This window comes from Lampetra fluviatilis, unplaced genomic scaffold (assembly GCF_964198595.1).
Source record: "Lampetra fluviatilis unplaced genomic scaffold, kcLamFluv1.1 SCAFFOLD_210, whole genome shotgun sequence".
Lineage (NCBI taxonomy): Eukaryota > Metazoa > Chordata > Hyperoartia > Petromyzontiformes > Petromyzontidae > Lampetra > Lampetra fluviatilis.
In genome coordinates, this window is record NW_027621145.1 from 15,359 (window position 1) to 34,948 (window position 19,590).

At 47.4% G+C, this 19,590-nt stretch overlaps 1 protein-coding gene across 1 annotated transcript in view; it reads left to right on the plus strand.

Moving 5' to 3' along the window:
- The window catches only part of DDX4 (DEAD-box helicase 4), a gene marked incomplete at its 5' end in the record, with an annotated part of 70,260 nt that overhangs the window by 13,539 nt on the left and 37,131 nt on the right, over positions 1-19,590 (plus strand). The window contains 3 exons of the mRNA XM_078885251.1: positions 6,168-6,297; positions 13,546-13,706; positions 17,369-17,514. Coding sequence (XP_078741377.1) covers positions 6,168-6,297; positions 13,546-13,706; positions 17,369-17,514 — 437 coding nt within the window. The remainder of the gene's footprint in view (positions 1-6,167; positions 6,298-13,545; positions 13,707-17,368; positions 17,515-19,590) is intronic.

Below are 19,590 nucleotides of genomic sequence, written 5' to 3' on the forward strand. Positions count from 1 at the left end.
AGGTAGGGTGTCAGGTAGGGTGTCAGGTAGGGTGTCAGGTAGGGTGTCTGGTAGGGTGTCTGGTAGGGTGTCAGGTAGGGTGTCAGGTAGGGTGTCAGGTAGGGTGTCAGGTAGGGTGTCAGGTAGGGTGTCAGGTAGGGTGTCAGGTAGGGTGTCAGGTAGGGTGTCAGGTAGGGTGTCTGGTAGGGTGTCAGGTAGGGTGTCAGGTAGGGTACGGGTATCGGGTAGGGTGTCTGGTAGGGTGTCAGGTAGGGTGTCAGGTAGGGTGTCAGGTAGGGTGTCTGGTAGGGTGTCTGGTAGGGTATCTGGTAGGGTGTCAGGTAGGGTGTCTGGTAGGGTGTCTGGTAGGGTGTCAGGTAGGGTGTCAGGTAGGGTGTCTGGTAGGGTGTCAGGTAGGGTGTCAGGTAGGGTACGGGTATCAGGTAGGGTGTCAGGTAGGGTGTCAGGTAGGGTGTCAGGTAGGGTGTCAGGTAGGGTGTCAGGTAGGGTGTCAGGTAGGGTGTCAGGTAGGGTGTCAGGTAGGGTGTCAGGTAGGGTGTCAGGTAGGGTACGGGTATCGGGTAGGGTGTCAGGTAGGGTGTCAGGTAGGGTGTCAGGTAGGGTGTCAGGTAGGGTACGGGTATCGGGTAGGGTGTCAGGTAGGGTGTCTGGTAGGGTGTCAGGTAGGGTGTCAGGTAGGGTGTCAGGTAGGGTGTCAGGTAGGGTGTCAGGTAGGGTAGGGTGTCAGGTAGGGTGTCAGGTAGGGTATCAGGTAGGGTGTCAGGTAGGGTGTCAGGTAGGGTGTCAGGTAGGGTGTCAGGTAGGGTGTCTGGTAGGGTGTCTGGTAGGGTGTCAGGTAGGGTGTCAGGTAGGGTGTCAGGTAGGGTGTCAGGTAGGGTGTCAGGTAGGGTGTCAGGTAGGGTGTCAGGTAGGGTGTCAGGTAGGGTGTCTGGTAGGGTGTCAGGTAGGGTGTCAGGTAGGGTGTCAGGTAGGGTGTCAGGTAGGGTGTCAGGTAGGGTGTCAGGTAGGGTGTCAGGTAGGGTGTCTGGTAGGGTGTCAGGTAGGGTGTCAGGTAGGGTGTCAGGTAGGGTACGGGTAGGGTGTCAGGTAGGGTATCAGGTAGGGTATCAGGTAGGGTACGGGTATCAGGTAGGGTACGGGTATCAGGTAGGGTGTCAGGTAGGATACCAGGTAGGGTACGGGTATCAGGTAGGGTACGGGTATCAGGTAGGGTGTCAGGTAGGGTGTCAGGTAGGGTGTCAGGTAGGGTGTCAGGTAGGGTACGGGTATCAGGTAGGGTGTCAGGTAGGGTGTCAGGTAGGGTGTCAGGTAGGGTGTCAGGTAGGGTGTCAGGTAGGGTGTCAGGTAGGGTACGGGTATCAGGTAGGGTACGGGTATCAGGTAGGGTATCTGGTAGGGTACGGGTATCGGGTAGGGTACGGGTACCGGGTAGGGTACGGGTATCAGGTAGGGTATCGGGTAGGGTACGGGTATCGGGTAGGGTACGGGTACCAGGTAGGGTACGGGTATCAGGTAGGGTATCTGGTAGGGTACGGGTATCAGGTAGGGTACGGGTACCAGGTAGGGTACGGGTACCAGGTAGGGTACGGGTATCAGGTAGGGTACGGGTATCAGGTAGGGTACGGGTATCAGGTAGGGTACGGGTATCAGGTAGGGTACGGGTACCAGGTAGGGTACGGGTACCAGGTAGGGTACGGGTATCAGGTAGGGTACGGGTATCAGGTAGGGTACGGGTACCAGGTAGGGTACGGGTATCAGGTAGGGTACGGGTACCGGGTAGGGTACGGGTACCGGGTAGGGTACGGGTACCGGGTAGGGTACGGGTACCGGGTAGGGTACGGGTACCAGGTAGGGTACGGGTATCAGGTAGGGTACGGGTATCAGGTAGGGTACGGGTATCAGGTAGGGTACGGGTATCAGGTAGGGTACGGGTATCGGGTAGGGTACGGGTATCGGGTAGGGTACGTGTATCGGGTAGGGTACGGGTCTCGGGTAGGGTACGGGTATTGGGTAGGGTACGGGTATCGGGTAGGGTACGGGTATCAGGTAGGGTACGGGTATCGGGTAGGGTACGGGTATCGGGTAGGGTACGGGTATCGGGTAGGGTACGGGTATCGGGTAGGGTACGTGTATCGGGTAGGGTACGGGTATCTGGTAGGGTACGGGTATCGGGTAGGGTACGGGTCTCGGGTAGGGTACGGGTATCGGGTAGGGTACGGGTCTCGGGTAGGGTACGGGTATCGGGTAGGGTACGGGTATCGGGTAGGGTACGGGTATCGGGTAGGGTACGGGTATCTGGTAGGGTACGGGTATCGGGTAGGGTACGGGTATCGGGTAGGGTACGGGTATCGGGTAGGGTACGGGTATCTGGTAGGGTACGGGTATCTGGTAGGGTACGGGTATCGGGTAGGGTACGGGTATCTGGTAGGGTACGGGTATCTGGTAGGGTACGGGTATCGGGTAGGGTACGGGTATCAGGTAGGGTACGGGTATCTGGTAGGGTACGGGTATCTGGTAGGGTACGGGTATCTGGTAGGGTACGGGTATCTGGTAGGGTACGGGTATCTGGTAGGGTACGGGTATCGGGTAGGGTACGGGTATCGGGTAGGGTACGGGTATCTGGTAGGGTACGGGTATCTGGTAGGGTACGGGTATCTGGTAGGGTACGGGTATCTGGTAGGGTACGGGTATCTGGTAGGGTACGGGTACCAGGTAGGGTACGGGTATCAGGTAGGGTACGGGTATCGGGTAGGGTACGGGTATCGGGTAGGGTACGGGTATCAGGTAGGGTCCGGGTATCAGGTAGGGTACGGGTATCGGGTAGGGTACGGGTATCTGGTAGGGTACGGGTATCGGGTAGGGTACGGGTATCAGGTAGGGTACGGGTATCAGGTAGGGTACGGGTATCTGGTAGGGTACGGGTATCGGGTAGGGTACGGGTATCGGGTAGGGTACGGGTATCGGGTAGGGTACGGGTATCTGGTAGGGTATGGGTACCAGGTAGGGTACGGGTATCTGGTAGGGTATGGGTATCTGGTAGGGTATGGGTACCAGGTAGGGTACGGGTACCAGGTAGGGTACGGGTATCTGGTAGGGTACGGGTATCAGGTAGGGTACGGGTATCAGGTAGGGTACGGGTATCAGGTATCAGGTAGGGTACGGGTATCAGGTAGGGTACCAGGTAGGGTACGGGTATCAGGTAGGGTATCAGGTAGGGTACGGGTATCGGGTAGGGTATCAGGTAGGGTACGGGTATCAGGTAGGGTATCAGGTAGGGTACGGGTATCTGGTAGGGTACCAGGTAGGGTACGGGTATCAGGTATCAGGTAGGGTACGGGTATCAGGTAGGGTACGGGTATCGGGTAGGGTACGGGTATCGGGTAGGGTACGGGTATCGGGTAGGGTACGGGTATCGGGTAGGGTACGGGTATCTGGTAGGGTATGGGTACCAGGTAGGGTACGGGTATCGGGTAGGGTATGGGTATCTGGTAGGGTATGGGTATCTGGTAGGGTACGGGTACCAGGTAGGGTACGGGTATCTGGTAGGGTACGGGTATCAGGTAGGGTACGGGTATCAGGTAGGGTACGGGTATCAGGTATCAGGTAGGGTACGGGTATCAGGTAGGGTACCAGGTAGGGTACGGGTATCAGGTAGGGTATCAGGTAGGGTACGGGTATCGGGTAGGGTATCAGGTAGGGTATCAGGTAGGGTACGGGTATCAGGTAGGGTATCAGGTAGGGTACGGGTATCTGGTAGGGTACCAGGTAGGGTACGGGTATCAGGTATCAGGTAGGGTACGGGTATCAGGTAGGGTACGGGTATCAGGTATCAGGTAGGGTACGGGTACCAGGTAGGGTACGGGTATCAGGTATCAGGTAGGGTACGGGTATCAGGTAGGGTACGGGTATCGGGTAGGGTACGGGTATCAGGTATCAGGTAGGGTACGGGTATCAGGTACCAGGTAGGGTACGGGTATCGGGTAGGGTACGGGTATCAGGTATCAGGTAGGGTACGGGTACCAGGTAGGGTACGGGTATCTGGTATCAGGTAGGGTACGGGTATCGGGTAGGGTACGGGTATCAGGTATCAGGTAGGGTATCTGGTAGGGTATCTGGTAGGGTACGGGTACCGGGTAGGGTACAGGTATCGGGTAGGGTACCAGGTAGGGTACGGGTATCAGGTATCAGGTAGGGTATCAGGTAGGGTACGGGTATCAGGTAGGGTACGGGTATCAGGTATCAGGTAGGGTATCTGGTAGGGTATCTGGTAGGGTACGGGTACCGGGTAGGGTACGGGTATCGGGTAGGGTACCAGGTAGGGTACGGGTATCAGGTATCAGGTAGGGTATCAGGTAGGGTACGGGTATCAGGTACCAGGTAGGGTACGGGTATCAGGTACCAGGTAGGGTACGGGTATCAGGTAGGGTACGGGTATCAGGTAGGGTACGGGTATCAGGTACCAGGTAGGGTACGGGTATCAGGTACCAGGTAGGGTACGGGTATCAGGTGCCCGCTTGCGACCCCTGACCCGTGACCGATCCCTCCCGCGAAGATGGCGCTTGGCAGCGAGGACATCGGGAGTGGTGGTGGTTGTGTTGTGTTGGTGTTGTGGCTCTATCTGTCTGTGTGTGTGTCTCACTGTGTGTGTGTGTGTGTCTATCTGTGTGTCTCTTACTGTGTGTGTGTGTCTATCTGTGTGTCTCACTGTGTGTGTGTGTCTATCTGTGTGTCTCACTGTGTGTGTGTGTGTCTATCTGTGTGTGTATGTGTGTGTGTGTCACTGTGTGTGTGTGTCACTGTGTGTGTGTGTCTCACTGTGTGTGTGTGTCTATCTGTGTGTCTCACTGTGTGTGTGTGTCACTGTGTGTGTGTCTAACTGTGTGTGTGTGTCACTGTGTGTGTGTCTAACTGTGTGTGTGTCACTGTGTGTGTGTGTCTCTGTGTGTGTGTCTCTGTGTGTGTGTGTCACTGTGTGTGTCACTGTGTGTGTGTCTCACTGTGTGTGTACACTGTGTGTGTGTGTCACTGTGTGTGTGTGTCTCACTGTGTGTGTGTGTCACTGTGTGTGTGTGTCACTGTGTGTGTGTGTCACTGTGTGTGTGTGTCACTGTGTGTGTGTGTCACTGTGTGTGTGTGTCACTGTGTGTGTGTGTGTCACTGTGTGTGTGTCACTGTGTGTGTGTAACACTGTGTCACTGTGTGTGTCTGTGTGTGTGTGTGTAACACTGTGTCACTGTGTGTGTCTGTGTGTGTGTGTGTAACACTGTGTCACTGTGTGTGTAACACTGTGTCACTGTGTGTGTCTCTGTGTGTGTGTATGCCACTGACTATCTGTCTCTGTGTCTGTCTCTGTGTGTGTGTGTCACTGTGTGTGTGTCACTGTGTGTGTGTGTGTCACTGTGTGTGTGTGTGTGTCACTGTGTGTGTGTGTCTCACTGTGTGTGTGTGTCACTGTGTGTGTGTGTCACTGTGTGTGTGTGTCACTGTGTGTGTGTCACTGTGTGTGTGTGTCACTGTGTGTGTGTCACTGTGTGTGTGTGTCACTGTGTGTGTGTCACTGTGTGTGTGTCACTGTGTGTGTGTGTCACTGTGTGTGTGTCACTGTGTGTGTGTGTCACTGTGTGTGTGTGTCACTGTGTGTGTGTGTCACTGTGTGTGTGTGTCACTGTGTGTGTGTGTCACTGTGTGTGTGTGTCACTGTGTGTGTGTGTCACTGTGTGTGTGTGTCACTGTGTGTGTGTGTGTGTCACTGTGTGTCTCACTGTGTGTGTGTCTCACTGTGTGTGTGTGTCTCACTGTGTGTGTGTGTGTCTATCTGTGTGTCTCACTGTGTGTGTGTCTATCTGTGTGTGTATGTGTGTGTGTCTCACTGTTTTTGTGTGTGTCGCTGTGTTTGTGTGTGTCACTGTGTGTGTGTCTCAGTGTCTGTGTGTGTCACTGTGTGTGTCACTGTGTGTGTCTCACTGTGTGTCTGTGTCTCACTGTGTGTGTGTCTCACTGTGTGTGTGTCTCACTGTGTCTATCTGACAGGACTGTTGTCCGCTGTGCGGTGGTGTACGGTGGGACAAGTGTTGTCCATCAGCTACAGCAGTTAGAGAGAGGCTGTCACCTTCTGTGTGTGTGTGTGTCTCACTGTGTGTGTGTCTCACTGTGTGTCTATCTGACAGGACTGTTGTCCGCTGTGCGGTGGTGTACGGTGGGACAAGTGTTGTCCATCAGCTACAGCAGTTAGAGAGAGGCTGTCACCTTCTGTGTGGCACCCCGGGTCGCCTGCTTGATGTCATCAACAGAGGACGGGTCACTAAGATACACTACACTACACTATACACTACACTATACACTACACTATACACTACACTATACACTACTACACTACACTATACACTACACTATACACTACACTATACACTACTACACTATACACTACACTACTACACTACACTATACACTATACACTACACTATACACTACTACACTACTACACTACACTATACACTACTACACTATACACTACTACACTATACACTACACTATACACTACTACACTACACTATACACTACACTACACTATACACTACTACACTACACACTACTACACACTATACACTACACTATACACTACTACACTATACACTACTATACACTACTACACTATACACTACACTATACACTACTACACTACACTATACACTACTACACTATACACTACTACACTATACACTACTACACTATACACTACTACACTACACTATACACTACTACACTATACACTACTACACTACACTATACACTACTACACTATACACTACTACACTACACTATACACTACACTATACACTACTACACTATACACTACTACACTACACTATACACTACTACACTATACACTACTACACTACACACTACACTATACACTACTACACTATACACCACTACACTATACACTACTACACTATACACTACTATACACTACTACACTATACACTACTACACTATACACTACTACACTATACACTACTACACTATACACTACTACACTATACACTACTACACTATACACTACTACACTATACACTACTATACACTACTACACTATACACTACTACACTATACACTACTACACTATACACTACTACACTATACACTACTACACTATACACTACTACACTATACACTACTACACTATACACTACTACACTATACACTATACACTACACTATACACTACACTATACACTACTACACTATACACTACTACACTATACACTACTACACTATACACTACTACACTATACACTACTACACTATACACTACACTATACACTACTACACTATACACTACACTACTACACTATACACTACACTATACACTACACTATACACTACACTATACACTACTACACTATACACTACTACACTACACTATACACTACTACACTATACACTACACTACTACACTATACACTACTACACTATACACTACTACACTATACACTACACTATACAATACTACACTATACACTACACTACTACACTATACACTACACTATACACTACTACACTACACTATACACTACTACACTACACTATACACTACTACACTATACACTACTACACTATACACTACTACACTATACACTACTACACTATACACTACTACACTATACACTAAACTATACACTACACTATACACTACACTACTACACTATACACTACTACACTTCACTATACACTACTACACTATACACTACACTATACACTACTACACTATACACTACTACACTATACACTACTACACTATACACTACTACTACACTACACTATACACTACTGCACTAAACACTACTACACTATACACTACTACACTATACACTACACTATACACTATACACTACTACACTATACACTACTACACTACACTATACACTACTACACTACACTATACACTACACTACTACACTATACACTACTACACTACACTATACACTACTACACTACACTATACACTACTACACTACACTATACACTACTACACTACACTATACACTACTACACTATACACTACTGCACTAAACACTACTACACTATACATTACTACACTATACACTACTACACTACACTATACACTACTACACTATACACTACACTATACACTATACACTACTACACTACACTATACACTACACTATACACTACACTATACACTACTACACTATACACTACTACACTATACACTACTACACTATACACTACTACACTATACACTACACTATACACTACTACACTATACACTACACTACTACACTATACACTACACTATACACTACACTATACACTACTACACTATACACTACTACACTATACACTACACTATACACTACTACACTATACACTACACTACTACACTATACACTACTACACTATACACTACTACACTATACACTACTACACTATACACTACACTATACAATACTACACTATACACTACACTACTACACTATACACTACACTATACACTACACTATACACTACTACACTATACACTACTACACTATACACTACTACACTATACACTACTACACTATACACTACTACACTATACACTAAACTATACACTACACTATACACTACACTACTACACTATACACTACTACACTACACTATACACTACACTACTACACTATACACTACACTATACACTACTACACTATACATTACTACACTATACACTACTACACTATACACTACACTATACACTACTACACTACACTATACACTACTACACTATACACTACTACACTATACACTACTACACTACACTATACACTACTACACTATACACTACTACACTATACACTACTACACTACACTATACACTACTACACTATACACTACACTATACACTACTACACTAAACACTACTACACTATACACTACTACACTATACACTACTACACTATACACTACTACACTATACACTACACTATACACTATACACTACTACACTATACACTACTACACTACACTATACACTACTACACTACACTATACACTACTACACTACACTATACACTACTACACTACACTATACACTACTACACTACACTATACACTACTACACTACACTATACACTACTACACTATACACTACTACACTATACACTACTACACTATACACTACTACACTATACACTACTACACTATACACTACTACACTATACACTACACTATACACTACTATACACTACTACACTATACACTACTACACTATACACTACTACACTATACACTACTACACTATACACTACTACACTATACACTACTACACTACTACACTATACACTACTACACTACACACTACTACACTACACACTACTACACTATACACTACTACACTATACACTACTACACTACACTATACACTACTACACTATACACTACTACACTACTACACTACTACACTACTACACTACTACACTACTACACTACTACACTACTACACTACTACACTACTACACTACTACACTATACACTACTACACTATACACTACTACACTATACACTACTACACTATACACTACTACACTATACACTACTACACTATACACTACTACACTACTACACTACTACACTACTACACTATACACTACTACACTACTACACTACTACACTACTACACTACTACACTACTACACTACTACACTACTACACTACTACACTACTACACTATACACTACTACACTATACACTACTACACTACTACACTACTACACTACTACACTATACACTACTACACTACACTATACACTACTACACTATACACTACACACTACTACACTATACACTACTACACTACACACTACTACACTATACACTACTACACTACACTATACACTACACACTATACACTACTACACTATACACTTCACTACTACACTACACTATACACTACACTATACACTACACTACACACTACTACACTATACACTACTACACTACACTATACACTACACACTATACACTACTACACTATACACTACACACTATACACTACTACACTATACACTACTACACTATACACTACTACACTATACACTACTACACTACACTATACACTACTACACTATACACTACTACACTACACTATACACTACTACACTATACACTACTACACTACACTATACACTACTACACTATACACTACTACACTATACACTACTACACTATACACTACTACACTACACTATACACTACTACACTATACACTACTACACTACACTATACACTACTACACTACACTATACACTACACTATACACTACTACACTATACACTACTACACTACACTATACACTACTACACTATACACTACTACACTATACACTACTACACTATACACTACTACACTACACTATACACTACACTATACACTACTACACTATACACTACTACACTATACACTACTACACTATACACTACACTATACACTACTACACTATACACTACTACACTATACACTACACTATACACTACTACACTATACACTACACTATACACTACTACACTATACACCACTACACTATACACTACACTATACACTACTACACTATACACTACTACACTATACACTACTACACTATACACTACTATACACTACTACACTATACACTACACTATACACTACTACACTATACACTACACTATACACTACACTATACACTACTACACTATACACTACTACACTATACACTACTACACTATACACTACACTATACACTACTACACTATACACCACTACACTATACACTACACTATACACTACACTATACACTACTACACTATACACTACTACACTATACACTACACTATACACTACACTATACACTACTACACTATACACTACTACACTATACACTACACTAATACACTACACTATACACTACTACACTATACACCACTACACTATACACTACACTATACACTACTACACTATACACCACTACACTATACACTACACTATACACTACTACACTATACACTACTACACTATACACTACTACACTATACACTACACTATACACTACTACACTATACACTACTACACTATACACTACTACACTATACACTACTACACTACACTATACACTACTACACTATACACTATACACTACTACACTATACACTACTACACTATACACTACTACACTATACACTACTACACTATAGACTACTACACTACACTATACACTACTACACTATACACTACACTATACACTACTACACTATACACTACTACACTACACTATACACTACTACACTATACACTACACTATACACTACTACACTATACACTACTACACTATACACTACTACACTATACACTACTACACTATACACTACTACACTATACACTACTACACTATACACTACTACACTACTACACTATACACTACTACACTACACTATACACTACTACACTATACACTACTACACTATACACTACTACACTACTACACTATACACTACTACACTACACTATACACTACTACACTATACACTACTACACTACACTATACACTACTACACTATACACTACACTATACACTACACTATACACTACACTATACACTACTACACTATACACTACTACACTATACACTACTACACTACTACACTATACACTACTACACTATACACTACTACACTATACACTACTACACTATACACTACTACACTATACACTACACTATACACTACTACACTATACACTACTACACCATACACTACTACACTATACACTACTACACTATACACTACACTATACACTACTACACTATACACTACTACACTATACACTACTACACTATACACTACTACACTATACACTACTACACTATACACTACTACACTATACACTACTACACTATACACTACTACACTATACACTACTACACTATACACCACTACACTATACACTACTACACTATACACTACTACACTACACTATACACTACTACACTACACCACTGTGTCTATCTGTGTGTGTGTCTTTCTTTGTGTGTCTCTATCTATGTGTGTGTGTGTCTGTGTGTGTGTGTCACTGTGTCTGTGTGTCTGTGTATGTGTTTCTCTCTCTCTGTGTGTCTCTCTATCTGTGTGTGTGTCTGTGTGTGTGTCTCTGTGTGTGTGTGTGAGTCTGTGTGTGTGTGTCTGTGTGTGTGTCTCTCTATCTGTGTGTGTGTCTGTGTGTGTGTCTCTGTGTGTGTGTGTGAGTCTGTGTGTGTGTGTCTGTGTGTGTGTCTCTCTATCTGTGTGTGTGTCTGTGTGTGTGTCTCTGTGTGTGTGTGTGAGTCTGTGTGTGTGTGTCTGTGTGTGTGTCTCTCTATCTCTGTGTGTGTGTCTGTGTGTGTGTCTCTGTGTGTGTGTGTGAGTCTGTGTGTGTGTGTCTGTGTGTGTGTGTCTCTCTATCTCTGTGTGTGTCTGTGTGTGTGTCTCTCTATGTGTGTGTCTATCTCTGTGTCTGTGTGTGTGTCTCTATCTGTGTGTGTGTGTCTCTGTGTGTGTGTGTATCTGTGTGTGTGTCTATGTGTGTGTGTGTAGGTGTGTCTAAGTAAGGTGGAGTTTGTGGTTCTGGATGAAGCTGACCGTATGCTTGAGCTGGGCTTTGAGCAGGACGTGTGTGTCTCTGTGTGTGTGTCTATGTGTGTGTATCTGTGTGTGTGTCTATGTGTGTAGGTGTGTCTAAGTAAGGTGGAGTTTGTGGTTCTGGACGAAACTGACCGCATGCTTGAGCTGGGCTTTGAGCTTGACGTGTGTGTGTCTGTGTGTGTGTGTGTCTGTGTGTGTGTCTGTGTGTGTGTCACTGTGTGTGTGTGTCTCTGTGTGTGTGTGTAGGTGTGTCTAAGTAAGGTGGAGTTTGTGGTTCTGGATGAAGCTGACCGTATGCTTGAGCTGGGCTTTGAGCAGGACCTGTGTGTGTCTGTGTGTGTGTCTCTGTGTGTGTGTCTCTGTGTGTGTGTGTAGGTGTGTCTAAGCAAGGTGGAGTTTGTGGTTCTGGATGAAGCTGACCGTATGCTTGAGCTGGGCTTTGAGCAGGACGTGTGTGTGTCTGTGTGTGTCTGTCTGTGTGTGTGTGTGTGTGTGTGTCTATGTGTGTAGGTGTGTCTAAGTAAGGTGGAGTTTGTGGTTCTGGATGAAGCTGACCGTATGCTTGAGCTGGGCTTTGAGCAGGACCTGTGTGTGTCTGTGTGTGTGTCTCTGTGTGTGTGTCTCTGTGTGTGTGTGTAGGTGTGTCTAAGCAAGGTGGAGTTTGTGGTTCTGGATGAAGCTGACCGTATGCTTGAGCTGGGCTTTGAGCAGGACGTGTGTGTGTCTGTGTGTGTCTGTCTGTGTGTGTGTGTGTGTGTGTCTATGTGTGTAGGTGTGTCTAAGTAAGGTGGAGTTTGTGGTTCTGGATGAAGCTGACCGTATGCTTGAGCTGGGCTTTGAGCAGGACGTGTGTGTCTGTGTGTGTGTGTCTCTGTGTGTGTGTCTATGTGTGTGTGTAGGTGTGTCTAAGCAAGGTGGAGTTTGTGGTTCTGGATGAAGCTGACCGCATGCTTGAGCTGGGCTTTGAGCAGGACGTTAGGAGCATCCTGCAGTCGGCCCCCTCGCGGGAACAGAGGCAGACTCTGATGTTCAGTGCCACCTTCCCTACGGAGATACAGAAGTGAGACACACACACAGACACACACAGACACACACAGACACACACAGACACACGCACACACACACACACAGACACACACAGACACACACACACAGACACACACACAGACACACACACAGGCACACACACAGGCACACACAGACACACACACAGACTCTGATGTTCAGTGCCACCTTCCCTACGGAGATACAGAAGTGAGACACACACACAGACACACACACACACAGACACACACACAGACACACACACAGACACACAGACACACAGACACAGACACACAGACACACACACACACTCACACACAGACACACACACAGACACACACACACAGACACACACACAGACACACACACACACTCACACACAGACAGACACACAGACACACACACAGACACACACACAGACACACACACAGACACACACAGACACACAGACACACAGACACACACTCACACACTCACACACACAGACACACAGACAGACACACTGTCACTGTGTGTGTCACTGTGTGTGTGTGTCACTGTGTGTGTGTCACTGTGTGTGTGTGTGTCACTGTGTGTCACTGTGTGTGTGTCACTGTGTGTGTGTGTGTGTCACTGTGTGTGTGTGTGTCACTGTGTGTGTGTGTGTCGCTGTGTGTGTGTCGCTGTGTGTGTGTCGCTGTGTGTGTGTCGCTGTGTGTGTGTCACTGTGTGTGTGTGTCGCTGTGTGTGTGTGTCGCTGTGTGTGTGTGTCACTGTGTGTGTGTGTCACTGTGTGTGTGTGTCACTGTGTGTGTGTCACTGTGTGTGTGTCACTGTGTGTGTGTCACTGTCACTGTGTGTGTGTGTCACTGTGTGTGTGTGTCACTGTGTGTGTGTCACTGTGTGTGTGTGTCACTGTGTGTGTGTGTCACTGTGTGTGTGTGTCACTGTGTGTGTGTGTGTCACTGTGTGTGTGTGTGTCACTGTGTGTGTGTGTGTCACTGTGTGTGTGTGTGTCACTGTGTGTGTGTGTGTCACTGTGTGTGTGTCACTGTGTGTGTGTCACTGTGTGTGTGTGTGTCACTGTGTGTGTGTGTGTCACTGTGTGTGTGTGTGTCACTGTGTGTGTGTCACTGTGTGTGTGTGTGTGTGTCACTGTGTGTGTGTGTCACTGTGTGTGTGTGTCACTGTGTGTGTGTGTCACTGTGTGTGTGTCTCTGTGTGTGTGTGTCACTGTGTGTGTGTCACTGTGTGTGTGTGTGTGTCACTGTGTGTGTGTCACTGTGTGTGTGTCACTGTGTGTGTGTGTCACTGTGTGTGTGTGTCACTGTGTGTGTGTGTCACTGTGTGTGTGTCACTGTGTGTGTGTCACTGTGTGTGTGTCACTGTGTGTGTGTGTCACTGTGTGTGTGTCACTGTGTGTGTGTCACTGTGTGTGTGTGTGTCACTGTGTGTGTGTGTGTCACTGTGTGTGTGTGTGTCACTGTGTGTGTGTGTCACTGTGTGTGTGTGTCACTGTGTGTGTGTGTCACTGTGTGTGTGTGTGTCACTGTGTGTGTGTGTGTGTCACTGTGTGTGTGTCACTGTGTGTGTGTGTGTCACTGTGTGTGTCACTGTGTGTGTGTCACTGTGTGTGTGTGTGTGTCACTGTGTGTGTGTCACTGTGTGTGTGTGTCACTGTGTGTGTGTGTGTGTCACTGTGTGTGTGTGTGTGTCACTGTGTGTGTGTGTGTCACTGTGTGTGTGTGTGTGTCACTGTGTGTGTGTCACTGTGTGTGTGTGTCACTGTGTGTGTGTCACTGTGTGTGTGTCACTGTGTGTGTGTCACTGTGTGTGTGTCACTGTGTGTGTGTGTGTGTCACTGTGTGTGTGTGTGTCACTGTGTGTGTGTGTGTCACTGTGTGTGTGTGTGTCACTGTGTGTGTGTGTGTCACTGTGTGTGTGTCACTGTGTGTGTGTCACTGTGTGTGTGTGTGTCACTGTGTGTGTGTGTGTCACTGTGTGTGTGTGTGTCACTGTGTGTGTGTGTGTCACTGTGTGTGTGTGTCACTGTGTGTGTCACTGTGTGTGTGTGTGTCACTGTGTGTGTCACTGTGTGTGTGTGTGTGTCACTGTGTGTCACTGTGTGTGTGTCACTGTGTGTGTGTCACTGTGTGTGTGTCACTGTGTGTGTCACTGTGTGTGTGTCACTGTGTGTGTGTCACTGTGTGTGTGTGTGTGTGTCACTGTGTGTGTGTCACTGTGTGTGTGTGTCACTGTGTGTGTCACTGTGTGTGTGTCACTGTGTGTGTGTCACTGTGTGTGTGTGTGTGTCACTGTGTGTGTGTCACTGTGTGTGTGTCACTGTGTGTGTGTCACTGTGTGTGTGTGTCACTGTGTGTGTGTCACTGTGTGTGTGTGTGTGTCACTGTGTGTGTGTCACTGTGTGTGTGTCACTGTGTGTGTGTGTGTCACTGTGTGTGTGTGTGTCACTGTGTGTGTGTGTGTGTCACTGTGTGTCACTGTGTGTGTGTCACTGTGTGTGTGTCACTGTGTGTCACTGTGTGTGTGTCACTGTGTGTGTCACTGTGTGTGTGTCACTGTGTGTGTCACTGTGTATGTCACTGTGTGTGTCACTGTGTGTGTGTGTGTCACTGTGTGTGTGTGTGTGTCACTGTGTGTGTGTGTGTGTCACTGTGTGTGTGTCACTGTGTGTCACTGTGTGTGTCACTGTGTGTGTGTGTCACTGTGTGTGTGTGTGTGTCACTGTGTGTGTGTGTGTCACTGTGTGTGTGTGTGTCACTGTGTGTGTGTCACTGTGTGTGTGTCACTGTGTGTGTGTCACTGTGTGTGTGTCACTGTGTGTGTGTCACTGTGTGTGTGTGTGTGTCACTGTGTGTGTGTCACTGTGTGTGTGTCACTGTGTGTGTGTGTCACTGTGTGTGTCACTGTGTGTGTGTGTCACTGTGTGTGTGTGTCACTGTGTGTGTGTCACTGTGTGTGTGTGTGTCACTGTGTGTGTGTCACTGTGTGTGTGTCACTGTGTGTGTGTCACTGTGTGTGTGTCACTGTGTGTGTGTCACTGTGTGTGTGTCACTGTGTGTGTCACTACAGACTTGCTGGAGACTTCCTCCGAGTGGACTACCTGTTTGTGGTGGTGGGGCGCGTGGGTGTGTGTCACTGTGTGTGTGTGTCACTGTGTGTGTGTCACTGTGTGTCACTGTGTGTCACTGTGTGTGTGTGTCACTGTGTGTGTGCGTGTCACTGTGTGTGTGTGTCACTGTGTGTGCGTGTCACTGTGTGTGTGTGTGTCACTGTGTGTGTGTGTCACTGTGTGTGTGTGTCACTGTGTGTGTCACTACAGACTTGCTGGAGACTTCCTGCGAGTGGACTACCTGTTTGTGGTGGTGTGTCACTGTGTGTGTGTCACTGTGTGTGTGTCACTGTGTGTGTCACTGTGTGTGTGTGTGTCACTGTGTGTGTGTCACTGTGTGTGTGTCACTACAGACTTGCTGGAGACTTCCTGCGAGTGGACTACCTGTTTGTGGTGGTGGGGCGCTGTGTGTGTGTGTCACTGTGTGTGTGTCACTGTGTGTGTGTCACTGTGTGTGTGTGTCACTGTGTGTGTGTCACTGTGTGTGTGTGTCACTGTGTATGTGTGTCACTGTGTGTGTGTCACTGTGTGTGTCACTGTGTGTGTCACTGTGTGTGTCACTACAGACTTGCTGGAGACTTCCTGCGAGTGGACTACCTGTTTGTGGTGGTGGGGCGCGTGGGCGCCGCCTGCTGCGACGTGCAGCAGACGGTGGAGCGAGTGGGAAACTTCGAGAAGCGGGACAGGCTCCTGCAGCTGCTGGCAGACTTTGGTACGGACACAGAGACACGCAGAGAGACACAGAGACACAGAGAGAGACACAGAGAGAGACAGAGAGAGACACACTCACAGAGACAAAGACAGCAGGCGGTGGAGCGAGTGGGAAACTTCGAGAAGCGGGACAGGCTCCTGCAGCTGCTGGCAGACTTTGGTACGGACACAGAGACACGCAGAGAGACACAGAGACACAGAGAGAGACACAGAGAGAGACAGAGAGAGACACACTCACAGAGACAAAGACAGCAGGCGGTGGAGCGAGTGGGAAACTTCGAGAAGCGGGACAGGCTCCTGCAGCTGCTGGCAGACTTTGGTACGGACACAGAGACACGCAGAGAGACACAGAGACACAGAGAGAGACACAGAGAGAGACAGAGAGAGACACACTCACAGAGACAAAGACAGCAGGCGGTGGAGCGAGTGGGAAACTTCGAGAAGCGGGACAGGCTCCTGCAGCTGCTGGCAGACTTTGGTACGGACACAGAGACACGCAGAGAGACACAGAGACACAGAGAGAGACACAGAGAGAGACAGAGAGAGACACACTCACAGAGACAAAGACAGCAGGCGGTGGAGCGAGTGGGAAACTTCGAGAAGCGGGACAGGCTCCTGCAGCTGCTGGGAGACTTTGGTACGGACACAGAGACACACACAGAGACACACACAGAGAGACACACAGAGACAGAGAGACACAGAGAGAGAGAGAGACACAGAGACACATAGAGAGAGAGAGAGACAGAGAGAGAGAGAGACACACAGAGAGAGACAGACACACAAAGTTAGAGAGAGACACACAGAGACAGAGAGAGAGACACACAGAGAGAGACACAGAGAGAGAGAGACACACAGAGAGAGACACAGAGAGAGACACAGAGAGAGACACAGAGAGAGACACAGAGACACACAGAGAGACACACAGAGACAGAGAGACACAGAGAGAGAGAGACACACAGAGAGAGACACAGTGACACACACACACAGTGACACACACACAGTGACACACAGTGACACACACACACAGTGAGACACACACAGTGACACACAGTGACACACACACAGTGACACACACACAGTGACACACACACAGTGACACACACACACAGTGACACACACACACAGTGACACACACACACAGTGACACACACACAGTGACACACAGTGACACACACACACAGTGACACACACACAGTGACACACACACACACAGTGACACACACAGTGACACACACACAGTGACACACACACAGTGACACACACACAGTGACACACACACACAGTGACACACACACACAGTGACACACACACAGTGACACACAGTGACACACACACACAGTGACACACACACAGTGACACACACACACAGTGACACACACAGTGACACACACACAGTGACACACACACAGTGACACACACACAGTGACACACACACACAGTGACACACACACACAGTGACACACACAGTGACACACACACAGTGACACACACACAGTGACACACACACACAGTGACACACACACACAGTGACACACACACACAGTGACACACAGTGACACACACACAAACACACAGTGACACACAGTGACACACAGTGACACACACACACAGTGACACACACACAGTGACACACACACACAGTGACACACACACACAGTGACACACACACACACAGTGACACACACACACACAGTGACACACACACACAGTGACACACACACACACAGTGACACACACAGTGACACACACACACAGTGACACACACAGTGACACACACAGTGACACACACACAGTGACACACACACAGTGACACACACACAGTGACACACACACAGTGACACACACACAGTGACACACACACACACAGTGACACACACAGTGACACACACACACACAGTGACACACACACACACAGTGACACACACACACACAGTGACACACACACACACAGTGACACACACACAGTGACACACACACAGTGACACACACACAGTGACACACACACAGTGACACACACACACACAGTGACACACACACACACAGTGACACACACACACACAGTGACACACACACAGTG